The 13,713-nt window shown below is 37.5% G+C and overlaps 1 protein-coding gene across 13 annotated transcripts in view; it reads left to right on the forward strand.

Moving 5' to 3' along the window:
• The window catches only part of Mctp (multiple C2 domain and transmembrane region protein), a 544,727-nt gene that overhangs the window by 179,719 nt on the left and 351,295 nt on the right, over positions 1–13,713 (forward strand). For 10 of the 13 annotated variants that reach the window (XR_014443766.1, XR_014443765.1, XM_083140837.1 and 7 more), the window contains exon 1: positions 6,188–6,382. The exons of 2 other annotated variants lie outside the window; for them this stretch is intronic. Coding sequence is in view for 8 of the 11 variants with exons in the window: in XM_083140837.1 (XP_082996963.1) it covers positions 6,313–6,382 (70 nt within the window). In the remaining 3 variants the exon portion in view is untranslated. Of the gene's footprint in view, positions 1–1,640; positions 1,682–6,187; positions 6,383–13,713 lie in introns of those variants that run through there. One more of the 13 variants, XM_083140918.1, reaches the window with a different exon arrangement.

The raw sequence follows: 13,713 nt of genomic DNA on the forward strand, positions 1-13,713 counted from the left end.
GGCCGGTTATAAAATTAAACGATAGCAATAATATTAATTAAAATATATGTCCTATTATTATAAATTAATAATAGCGATTACTTTATTGTAGATTTATTGATATAATTGGAAAGATATTTCTACTTATATATTACAGATGACACACCTGCTTTACTTTACTTTTTACATTTCAACCTTTACTATACGAAACTGTATTTTATTCTATTCTTAATGGAGTTCAACACACCTCATTCAAGACAAATCTTTTAAAGTTAGAGGGGAATTTTAGTTACGAAATTTACGTCCTGTAACGGCATGTCTCACGTAAAATTATCATTCTCGGTATTTTGAAAAGAAGTGGACCCATTTTCAAGGGGTCCCGAGTTCGATACCCACTATAAACTGTATGTCCAGTCCCGATTATGCATAAAGTGGGCTTAACATTCAAACTCAAGATACACAGAACCATTTATTCCTTGGATTAAGTGGTAGAATATGAAAACACAAAGTTTGACCTGTTTGTTGCATTTCACGCTCAAATTTTCCCATATATTTTTCATAGGGTATTTCTGCTGGAGTACTGATCAACTGAACTTTATTTCTGTTGCAGACTATGAAAATAAGAAGTTTTTTTGCTTTTTAAAAAAATATATATGTATGAAATGAACCATGCCAATTTCCAGGTGGGGGGGTCGACTATCCGGTTCGATCACTCTTCGTTGCACCCATGTTCTGAATGTTTTTCTCCTGTAATCTTCCCAAAGTCTACCCTTCCTTTTATTTAAAAATGCGCTCTTCTTATGAGCATAGCATGGTAAGCTATATTATTTTTCAACAAAATCAGTGATAATTCGAAAAATTTAACTTCGTGTAGGCTTCCATGTTACCGCATTTACCGCCGGTAAACCAACTTTTTTCATCTATTTTTTTAAAAATAATTTAGCTCTTAATATTTCGAAAATTGCTTATTATATGCTATACAAGTTTTGAAACCAGAATTTAAGTAAACTATTTAAAGAACTGAAAGACTGGTTTACGTGCCCCACTGATCGTTGTATAACGTACCCTTCTGACGAAAGGGTTTTTGAACTCCAGACGCTTGAAATTACATGAACTAAGGATGAGCACGCGCCTGATGTAATCAAGAAGTTATGCGGTTTGTAAATTAACCGAAGATTTCGCGAAGTTATGACCGTAACTCTCTTAGACTGACTCATTTTGTGCAATATTTCCTGGCAGTTAAGTGTCACGGCGAAGGAAATTTCGCAGCCGTATTACTGGCGCCGAAAAGCATGCTCGCCCATTTTCTCTCAAATAAAAAAGGCGGCTTTTGCCATTCTACTTTTAACGGCAGAATATTTGTGCCTTCGGAAAATATGCAAACTACAGTTTTCCTCTCGTTTAACACTCGACACTAGCGCCATTGCTTCCAGGCCTGGCAGATGGGTCCCGCGTTTGTGAAACTGTTAGTTATATATCTCTTCAAATCTCTTTAAAACACTAATATTTCAAGATCAAAATGTTGTACCTTACCTTAAATGTCTTCCTTTTACGATCACGACGTATGAAGCTAATGATTGCCTTTTTTATTTTCGTTTCAGGTAAGGAAAGTTTTGGGTACTTCTCAATTTGCTGATAAAGGGACATTACGCAAAGTTTCCAGCCCGAAGATCAGAAGAGTTTTGCACCATGTAAATCGCAGGTAAGGTATCTAAAATGGTGATTACTGTAAAATAGAGCCCGAGTTTGAATATCACAATTTTGAAGTGAATTGCTTCTGAGGGCACGTTAGAACGAAAGTGTAAGAAATAAAGTTTTAACCCCTAAGGCCGGTTTGACGTTCAGCGTACTGACTACACGTTTAACGTACACCATACGTCCGCATCATGGCTCTAAATGAAACGAATTTTCTTCTGCTTGCTAGTGAGACCACAGGTGAGACTGTATTTTACTGCCACCTAGCGTCATGTTGTGAAAATATTTTGAAAGTTACTATTTTTTGTCCCTTGTTTGCTGTAGTTTTTCTTAAAAAAGGATGGCTGGGAGCAGCGGATTGAAGGGTCTTGTGAGCGTCAAAATTCGAAGAATTGTTGAAGAAAGTGACGATGATTCATCCTCTAGATTATTATCAGGTAGTGAGGAAAGGGATTTAGACTACGCTGAAGTGGAATCTCAACAATCAAATGAAAACAGTGCTAATGACGAAACAGATTTGTCACCTGTTGGTGCTTTGGATGTGAAAGAAGGCGAAACCCCAAAGACGTTGTGTTGTGTGCAGCAAACATGGAAAACGGAGAGACACGGTTTACTGTTGTGTTGACTGTAATATTGTTTTGTGCCTTGATACATGCTTCAAGGTGTTTCACACAAAATTGGACTTCTAAGGACAAAAGACGAATGAAACAGGGATGCTCAGGCAAAGTAACAACATAATGTGAGTGCTGACTATTCAATATTATACATTACAAAATTATTGTATTGTATTGTATTATTGTATTTATACTTTCTGAACAATATTTGCAGGTTGTTCTTTGTATGTCCATTCATCGTATCATCCCTCATCCTTATCGCTCCGATCAGCCAAAAGTGTTAAAAAAGCGACTGTAAATAACAAAATATAACTCAGACGAGATATCAAAATTTCGTACAAGATTTTATCTAACGTTTATAGTTTTTGAGTTTAGGCCCATGATTGATAATAAACTTGAGGCAAGTCAATTGACGTCACACAGTGATAAAGCAAGTTGTAATAACCCACAGTAAAGCTTACTTGCGTTTAAAGTACAATTATCTACTTAATATTTTTCATTATTTAGTTGATTTTAATTATTAGTGGTTATTAAAAATTGCACTGAAAGTGTAAACTTTTCAATGTTATTTTCTTATAATGGACTGTTGATCCCTTGTAATTGAGGATACTTATTTAGAAACTAGCTCTGTGGCATTTTTAAACTCGAGGGGTTTGTTGCTGCAGCAACGTACGTCTCCCATCTGTACCTGCACTGGACAAGATCAGTCCACGCTTCCTTAAGATTCATTTCAGTATTGTCAATTCATTTTTGTCTTGGTCTTCCTACAAGTATCTTACCAACTGTTTCTCATAAACCCCCTCCCATGCATTCCTATAGATGTGCAAGTGTGCGCGAGTGTGTGTGTGGCGTGACTTAAATGGCAGGGGTAAGTATATGGCCACGTGGGGAAAAACCTAAAAATGTCATGGAATGTGATCACGTCTTTTTCGAAACCACTTCCATGTAATGCATTTTCAGCGTGTAACATCGTTGGATCAGATGATCAGCGCTTACGTGTGTCTGGAGCACCTGCAGTCATGGAAGCTGATGCCTACTCCTGATGGTTGTCTTGCGCGCGTGATCAACTTGTAGATCACGATGCAAGATATCTGGGCAGATAAAAGCCATGCAGTTCCTCGGTCCATTCTTCTGCAGCGCTTTCTTTATGGTTTAACCACTGGCTCCTACAATGCAGTATTCGATCTCAGATAAACACAGTTTTGAATTGTTGAGAGGGGACGTGCATAGATTCCAATAATTTTGAACATCCAGGGGATGACTGAAAAATACCAATTAGCCAAGTACAGAAATTATAATTGAGTGCCACACACAAGCATGAGAGAATTAATTATTGGAGTAAATTTCGAAATCACCACTCATGTAAGTCCGTGAGTGTTCACGTGAAAGGTCAGTTGACCCTGGACTTTCTGTCTTAGAATCTTCTTGCTTATTCGCTCTCTTCCCATTTCTCTCTTTCTCTCTCTCTCTCGATTTCTATTAATTCTGTGCCTTTCCGGTGGCGTAGTGGTAACGCCGCCACCTTGTAATCAAGGGGTCTCGGGTTCGATATCCGCTGGAGGCACATAGTGATTCGGATTCCATTTGAAAGTCTAGTCCCAATTATACTCTGTGCATAAGTGGTCTTAGTACAAAAACTTCAAACTTCAAACTGTACTTTACCTCTCTTTCAGTTAGTGATACAAAGATTTTTGGTAAAATAAATTCCACAAAAGTACACACACAGAAAAGAAACAAACATATTTAATGACTATTTCACTTACATTAAATTACACACACACACGCATTAGAGAATTATTGGAGTAAATATCGAAATCGATACTCGTGTGAATATGCCCACCCCTACCCATACCACCCCCAAAACGTACTGCATTTCTGGATTATTGAGAGGAACAAGTCTCCCTCTCCCCGCACTTACAACGCTCGTGTCATCTTTCGTGCCAGCTGGTCTCCTACCTATCTGTTCACTTGAAGAAATTGCGAAGAACTTCCAAGATTCCAATCCCGCTCACAATCGTGTTCTGTACTGACCGAGAATTTGTTGAATTTCAGCATGACGTAATTCGATGACAAAATTAGACTCGGAAACGAATTGTGAGATATCGACGATTCCAATGACTACATCACGAAGACTAAAATATAAAAATAACTCAAGATAGGTTCCAATAGTTTTGTACATATTTTCAGAGTTACAAAGGAAAAGCGTGACAAAAACTTCAACCAAAGGAAAACTACTAACCAGAGGCACGAATTGAAGTGTTACCAACTATATTGTTTGTATTTTCCCTATCGCGGTTGTTTTTTTGTTTTTTTTGTTTTTTTTTACGTAGGGAGCAAACATGCTCGCCAAGTTGCCTTTGACTGTAAATTAAACATTAGTCCCATCTCAAACATACGACCAAAACAAACGTATCAATTGCATTAACTTTCTACATTCGTTGTTCAAATTTAGGTGACTCTCAAAGTGGCAGTGGCATTACATAAGAGAATCACCGCAAGAACTAGATAGAGGTATTTACCCTTTTCTTCTTGGACCCTTTAAAAGGAGTTTAGGTTTCATTGAAGCTACGATCTCTTCAATCAATCTGTATGCGTGGATAGCATTATTGACATTTGATTTATTTTACTTCGCTTTTCTTTTAGTTCTACTTTTGGCTAATCGAGAAGATGAGTCTGAAATTGATGAAATAACACTCACAAAGAACACGCATATGCAGTCCGGGATTCGGGATTCGGGATTCGGCGTAGCGCGTTTTGCTAACCATTCTTCCACGGTCGGCAGAATAGCAATATTTTTAATGTTAGCGAAGTTATTTATCACGTACCGTTACAATAATAGCATGTTTAGGAATTGCGTAGAAGAGGGGTGCGTTCTTTAGTGCGTTTTACCTTTTCCACTATCGAGCTTTATTTTTCAAGCGAAACTTGAGCTTAGGTATAATATAATCCATCAGACCCACCTTTCAACACGCTATCGGCTATATAAATACAAAAACTTTCACTATCGCAATTCATGTCAGATTAAAAAAAAAAAATAGTTTCAATTTTCGGCAGTCAGTACATAGTTTTCCACATTTCCGCTGAACGAGATTGAAGGTGCCAAATAAAGCAGGTAAAGTTTCTATCAAAGAAGGGGAGCTGAACTTGAATATAAAATGCACGAAAGGTGCGTGAAATTCACGAAAATATTCATGAACAGACACATATTTCCTCCACTCATCCCTCCGTTCACTACTCTAATATGCACACGACATTAGTACGTCATACCTTTTTAAAAATGAAGTTTTAACTCCAACACTAATCATTTCATTTTTACCGTTGCTGACAGAAATGTACTCTGTAAGCTATCTGTGAACATAACATGTAAGATTACAAATATATTTGAAAGTAATTTTCTTTTTGTTCCTATATTTCTGCTTCGTGACGAAACTTTGTACTTGGCAACACTGACACACGCGATAAAAGCATGCAACGTTGGTTTTTATATAAAAAAGTTAGATTTCCATTCATCTATAACCTTGCACGATATGCTTCGACGCTGGTAATATTCCGTGCAATTTCAGTGCTCGGTTATCTCACACAGATCTGTTTGGAGACTGACTAGGTATGTGCTGTCTGCGAATTAGGTGGCTGAACTTTAAAGTAACAAACAAATATCGCCTGTAAATTGTGTGGATAACACTTCCGGTATTGAGTGCATAGAAAGTTTTCTCCTGATAACATCAAAATTGTGAAGTGAAACTCCTAAATTTCCTTGCTGAAAAAGAATGCTACAACGCTCATTGAAGGGCCTAGTATTATTCCGCAGTGTTGTCGATGTAGTGATTCTACGTCCGTGATTAGACGTGTCAGTCATAGCGATATGGATGAAGCTAAAATGCTGTATGCACGAAGTGGAATGCAAGTGGCCTATTTCTGCAAAAATGATGGGACTTAACTGTGAGAATGTGACAGTTGTTCGGCGTCTTAGTGCTCGGAAAGTGCCATGTGAAATTGTTTCGTCCTGAGTGTTGTACACAAAGAAATGCCTGTGATGAATGTGATACATCGACTCTCTGAAGTACCGGTGTGTAGGCGTAGTTTTAGAGTTAAAGGTGAGTTACTACACAATACAGCTTCGAATATATTGTTAAAATATGCCAGGCAGTACAGAGTTTTTCAATTCTTACGTACTTTGTAGGCGTGTGTGTGTGTGTATATATATATATACAATTTGGTCAAAGTTTGGCGTGCAATGAATATTATACCATGGATCTCAGTCTTTGTTGGAAAATAAAAATTCAGTCACACTATCGCAGCGGAAATATTGAACGTATATACCGTCGTATATTATAATCTAATGTGTACAGAATATGATATAATGCAAATGAACAAAAATATTACCTTCTTTATATTGCTGATTACAGTGCTGGAGTAATATTGTAAGAGGAGAATAATTTTGTGGTAAATTATCGATTAAAACTTGGTCCTAATGTAGTCGTGAAGTTAAAGTTGTAGAAATTTTACAAAAAAGTAACTGATAGCAAATATGCAAGTATGAGAACTTTACTTTCACAAACAAATTCTACAAACAACCTTAGAATTCTCAACAGTTGGCAACAGCAAAGTCACAAATCGTAACGCGTTGTACACTACGGTTGGCAACACTGTTCTTTCAGCGATTCAACAGCACATGCAGACGTTTCAGGCTCTTGACCCAGAGGTATTTTGAGAGGGTTTAGAGTCGTAAAACAAGTTAAGAAAGTTTCGTTATTAAACGAAGGGTTTACTAGAATTATTTTCAACATTATTGTGTTCATGGACCTTTTAGACCTTTTAAAAAGCAAATGACGATGATAAGCCTGTCTGTAGGAAAAAAAATTGCATTATTAACAAAGTTTTGCGTAGCTTACTTAATATATCAAATTAAGGTGACGTGAGATGAAGTGAACTTTTGCCACGTATAAATTTTAATCTGCATACATACGTGAGAAGTTAATATCAAACTCATCGTAAACAGCAACATCCATATAAAAATCATTATTCAACGATGTGTCATATCGTATCGTCTACGTACTACATTGTAAAGAAATTGCAAATGGCTGACATATAAGGACATATTAAACGAGATTTAATGCCAAAGTTGGGCTTCATAAAGAAGAAGCTTGCAATGGTTAGGTAGGCAGCTAAACATGTTTCTTTTTGTATATTTTCCACGATGAAAAATAAAGCCTAAAAATCATTTATAAAAGAATCGTGTGACGATGAAGGTTGTGGTTATGAACTTGCTTTTGCAGCATCGTTTCATTCTACATGGAACTTATACTATAATCTGTTTGCCTTTAAATTTAGATAGCTCTCGACCAACTTGTGCGTAACTTGTTATGAAACGTCTGTTTCCCAATAAGCTTAGTCTGTCATGAACATCGATAAAAACATCTGAGGCCTGCAGATGGCAAATAGATCTGTGCAAGGTCAGATACAGAGACAAATGCAATTTGTTGCCACTGATTCATTCTGTGCATGGGCGTCAGGAGGGGGAGGGCGGTCGAACAGGTCTGTCGACCCCCCACCAGGAAATTGGTATCTTTCAAGTTACAAAATCAGAAAGCTTGTTATTGTTATTCTTAATATCAGAAATAATGTTAATTTAGTTAGTATCCACATAGAATAACCCAAGTAAAAACTTCATTAGATCGAAAAAAATAAATTAATGAAGAGACACTCACAACGGATGCCCAGGCTGGGATTCGATCCTTGAACTCCTGTCGTCGTAGCGCGCTGTGAACATACGAGCAAAGTATTTCTTTAAATTTGTTGGTTCTTTGGTACATAAATTTATTTGTACACGCATAGTGGGCTTGATTCCATCTCATTGTAGCCTGTGCACAAGCTGTGCGTATCGTGTGATTATTTATTTAAGCATGCAATGTGCGTGTGTGCTGCCACCTGTCACACGGCACGAAAGTCGTTGAAAGGGGCCTCAGGATTAATTCATGTTTAAACAGCTTTATTGTCTCAAATAGATCTAATCTCTAAGACGGCATTTTGTTTTTTGTCACATCATGTGTAATGAACAATTACTTCGTGGCACGTGCGGCAATGTCTCAAGGTATGCGCTTGCGTGTGGTCATGCGTCAGGAGGAAGACATTTTGATATGTCGTAGGTCAGTGTTAATGCAAATACTCCATTCCTTGAACATGATTCTAGGCACATGTTATTTTCTCCATTTCAAATTCGTTTTTTTGTAACCTGAAGACGAAACCTGCAATATACAATGTAGTTTACTTTTGAAACTTTCGAAATCATATTTAGAGAGACAGTGAATTTCGTAATTGTGTGTCTTTCTCGTTGGGATGAAACCAGCTACTATTCTAGTCTTCATTAAAATAGAAGTCTCTTCGGTGGCCGAGTGCGTAGAATGCCGGACCCATGATGGCACCGCCGATAGACTAGATTCGAGTCCTGGCGTGGGCATGGGTGTTTCCTTGCGAGTGTACTTTCATCAGTTACATATAATAACCATTGACCCTCATCGCCGACCTTAACTAACATAAATACAAATAGCCTACAAATTGAAACAGAAGTTTCTCGTTTCAGTATATGTGGCTATAAGAAACTTTCTGAACTCCTTTTCGAGTTTCTACAAATCATTAGGGCCACCCCAATTGCGCAGTGGTAGCGTTGTGGCCTTGTAATCAAAGGATCCCTGGTTCGATACCTGGTGGAGGCACATAGTGGTTCGGATCCCACTTTAAACTGTAGGTCCAGTCCCAATTAGCTATACTGTGCAAGAAGTGGACTTAAAACACCAATTCAATCAATCAAATCTACAAATCATTAGCTATATATGTTATCATTATAGCATTCTAAATATCGCACTTTCCCCTTTTATTTTAGAATACGATAACGTATGAGATACGTTTTAGTTACCAACTACCGATTCTTTTTGTGCATCCACAATATTTCAAAAATACGATTTACTATATTTTTCACTCTAACCTTGAAAAATGCTTGTAAAAGTTATCTACTACCAGTGGCGGCGATTACGGGGGGCGAGGGGGCAGTTGCCCCCCAACTTTATGCCACTTTTGCTCCCGCACTATGCTAAATCTTATGTATCAAGGGAAAGTAAACTGTCTTTGCCCACCCCCAGATTTGGAGCCCAATCGCCGCCACTGTCTACTACTTATGTAATTAAGTATTCAGGCACTAATTTCTCTCAAGACTGTTTACCACCCCATGTCACATATTGATATGATATTAATTTCAGACACAATCGAGAGAGGAAGGACGATTAGTGACGTGAAGTAAAAAGTAAAAGTAAAGTGTTCCCCTGTGCTTAGCACCACGCCATGAAGGCGTACATGGGGTGTGGGGGTAACGCCCCACACTTTCTTGATCCGGTCGTGAGTGGGGGTGATGTGATCAGCATCACGCCCCTGACCGCCTTTACCCCCCAGGGTTTCCCCCAGGTACCCATGTTATTCGACGCTGGGTAGGCGCCGGGGCCGCTTCCACCGTTAGAAAAGTTTTAAAAGTTAATTTTCTTCTGTTCTTTTTTCCTTGTTCCTTTGTTTTTCGTGTCATGGTATAACCGACGGGGCCTGTGGCATTAGTTCATATTATGTCCTTATTCTTGCTTTGTTGCATTTCTCCATTCGTTCCTGGCTTCTAGAAATGTTTTCATTTCTCTGTGGCTTTTACAATTCACATCTTTAGCAACTTGTTTGATACCTACTTTCTTCAATTACAGTTTTCTTAATTTCTTCATTCTTCATGCTTAATTTCTACTATCCTGCATCTTCTTTGAATGATCGATATCCACTTGAAACCTCTCACCGTATCACCAAAAAAAGTGGGCATGTTTCTGTAAGCAGAACAAGTACAGGATATATCACTTTACCACTCAGTGCGAGAAAGCAATACCTCTTGATACCCAATTCTGTTATTGCGAGGTCACCGACTATTGAAATAATATATTACTTAACACCCTTCAGAGACAGGCTCGAACTCTCCACAGGGTTCATCTATATTTCATGCCCCCACCGCGCTCCCTTTTCTCTTCCACGGCTCAATGTTTTTCCTCGCAGCTTAATTTTACGCCGGTTTACATAAATAAAACAGTCACCTCCACCAACAGCTGAACACTGTGTGCAGAGGCGATACGCCATCGATTTTTGCCCGCGTGAAGTTGGCCGAGCAAGTCCTTCAGCTTATTTTAATTGCCCTGTGTGCTTCTCTGTGGATGTTTACGTAAGGTCTGCGACTGTTATCTACTTTTACGAGCAGTTTCCACTTCCTTATCAAAGCACTCAGACTTCAAACTTCATCTGGGTGAACAGAAACACTAGAATACTCTGCTTTTGCCGAAGACAAACGTTTATATTTCACGATCGAAACAAGCCAGTTCTTATTTCAGTACCCTAACGGCTATTCTTGAGGCCGTGGCTTCATATCTCACATTGCTTGGAAATAACGAGTTACCTGAAATTGTGTTACAAGTCATGGCCGGAGCCTTAGCTGGGTGCGCGAACCTGGAGCATACAATATACGTGGGGTCTATAATCTTTTTCTTACTCTGAAGCACACTATTACAATAATAAACAGATAATGTATATGTTTTGTACTTCGTATTATTACCTAAGAATAAGCAGAACGTGTTGAAAACTAATAAAAGTGTCTAAACTATCGTTTCTTTTCATTAAATTGTCGTTAATTACAAAAATCAATATCAAACTATTATTTTCCCTATTAAATTGGTAATTTTTAATCATATCCAACAACATCCTCTTTTGTTTACTCTTAATTGAATTTTGAAGCTGTAGTGAATTTACATGGTTAACATTTACATAATATTTTCAATTCATGAATTCATTCGATTGAATATTGCACATTAACATAACACGATTTTTATATAGTTGCTTGTTTAGAATACGAGTTCAGTAATTTTGGACATTATTAAGTATATGTCAAAACAAGTCAGAAAAATCAGATTAGTTGGAAGCACGAGCGTCCTCTATAAACTTTTAATAAATCATACACAAACCATTATCTTTATCTGGCGCCGGGCCTCAGGCCAGTGTCCGAGTTGCCTCTTCCTAAGTCCGGCTCTGTTATAAGTAGGAATAGGATTTTTATGACCTAAAGTCACCAAAATATGCAAAATAAAATATGCTCTTATGTCCTAAAATTTTACAAAATATGCACTATAATTTGAAAAATATGCCCTTATAACTAGACCGTTTCAAACATCAATATCTAACTTATGCTGAAATATTTTCATATACATACTACTTTTAGTTCGCTTTATGGGCCCTGATGAGTTGAAATGCACAATGAATACTTTCTGCAAATTTTCAAACAAAAATTAAAAATATTTTGCTGCAGTCCAAAAAAAACCGAGTGAACATGGGAGTAAGAACGAATACACTTGGAAAATGACTGTATATTTCTTGAAAAAGCGAAAATATGCTGAAAATGACCGAAAATCCATCAAAATATGCTTTATCACGTAGAAATTGCCAAATATGCCAAAATATGCCCTTAAAAAGCACCTTAATTCAATTAGTTTCTTCACAATATGAATTTCTATATATTTAGGGAACACATCACCCTTATCAAAAAAATATGCTAAGTCATAAAAATTCTAGCCCTAGTTATAAGCAAGGCTCGAAAGAACCGGAGCGGACTGGAACGGCGTTCCGGTTCGTGAATATCTGGAACTTTTTTCGTTCCGTCTCGTCACATAACGGCAACGGACAGTTCCGGTTATATTTCACTATATTTTTCATTTCAATGTAAACTAAGTTGTTAATACTGTTTAATAGTATTACATATAGCGTTCATGTAAGCTTCACTTTACGTCGAGATGAGTTGTTGCCGCGAATGGACTCAGCACAGAATGATGGTGTCTTCTTTTTGTGCCTTGTGGTTCGTGTTTTTACTTTTTATTTGTTAATTAATATTAATTGTCTTTTGTTGTGGATTCTATTGTTCTAACAGAGGTATCCTTCTTCACAAGATCTTTACACAAATTTAGGTTCTCTTTTTATTGTCATTCTGTTTTTCCCACGCTTTCGTCTTTAATATAGCTAGCTATTCCTGAAATCCTTTTTGCAGCTTGCTCTTTATATTTCTGATACTAAGCTGAGCAGACGTAATGTTGACATTCTGAAGGACACAGGAAATTAACAATATGGAAAAATATTTCACTTGCACAAATTGATTTTTAAAAAAAATAGTATAAGTAGTATTAAGAGAAGAATATTCCAGAATACTTATACCACAGCGCGTCATTTAACTAGTAGAAAGAAATACACCACCATGTTAACGAAAGCAAAGGGGCCAGTTTCGTGAAATTTTCCATTTCGAGCCTTGGTTACAAGTAATAGTTACATTTTCGAGTAACGCCAACTGCTGCAAGTAGACTATTACTGCAACTTTTTTATCAATCAAAGAAATCGACAGGTACTTTTCTGTACGTTTTGCCTTGTCGCGACGGAAGCGTAATGATATGAACTGTTGGTTACGGTTAGAGCTCATTTCTGACCACATTGAGCAATACCGCCCTCAACCCACACAATATAGCAATTTCAGCCGTCGACGTGACGAAACCACGTCAATAACGCAGCCTTTTCAGCGGGGCATATGTTACATGTACACACGCTCACTTGATGACAAAGAACAGCTGCGAAAGCACAAGTGAATCACGCAACATCACAAGCAGATCCTTCGTAGTGCATTGATCGTATGATTGCATCGTAATTCCCCAAAACTACAGATTAGTGGACGGGTTTTTCCTTGGCTTTCAAGTTAGATTATGTTAAGTATTTCAAGTAGTATGTTAAATATTTAGGATACGTTTTCGTTGTTCTTGTTACACCAAGCAGTGGCATCGTCATTAAGTGAGCGAGGGTGTGTTATAGCCCTCCCATCCTTCCAGCACCTAAGTAGACTAAATTCTTTAAACAACAAAAGAAAGAAGAAAAAGAGATATGAGATGAAGAAGAAAATAGAGAGAGAACGTGAGGGAAATAACGACAGAAAATTGTTTGGATAGAATTTCAAAGACAATAGGAAAACAGAAAGAAAGAAGGTAAGAAGATGAAAATAAAGAGAGAGAGAGAGAGAGAAGAGAAAGACAAGTAACTGAAAACAGGAAATAAAGAGTAGAGCAATAAAGATGCACAGCAATAGGAAAAAAGAAAGGGGAAGTAAAAGAAAAAGAAGGAAAAAATATGAGCAAAGAACGGATAAAAAAGAGAATCTTGGTAGCTATGGCCTCTGAAGCACAGCACATTTGTAAATACTATGCCCACTCTTGACCCCATCCGAACAAAATTCTCTGGCGACATTATTGAAAATATGAAAGAAAAGACAATGAGAGAAGACTCACTACGGAACAGAAAACTGGACACCGACGGAAACTGAAAAACACTCATT

This window comes from Lepisma saccharinum, chromosome 1 (assembly GCF_977018435.1).
Source record: "Lepisma saccharinum chromosome 1, izLepSacc3.1, whole genome shotgun sequence".
Lineage (NCBI taxonomy): Eukaryota > Metazoa > Arthropoda > Insecta > Zygentoma > Lepismatidae > Lepisma > Lepisma saccharinum.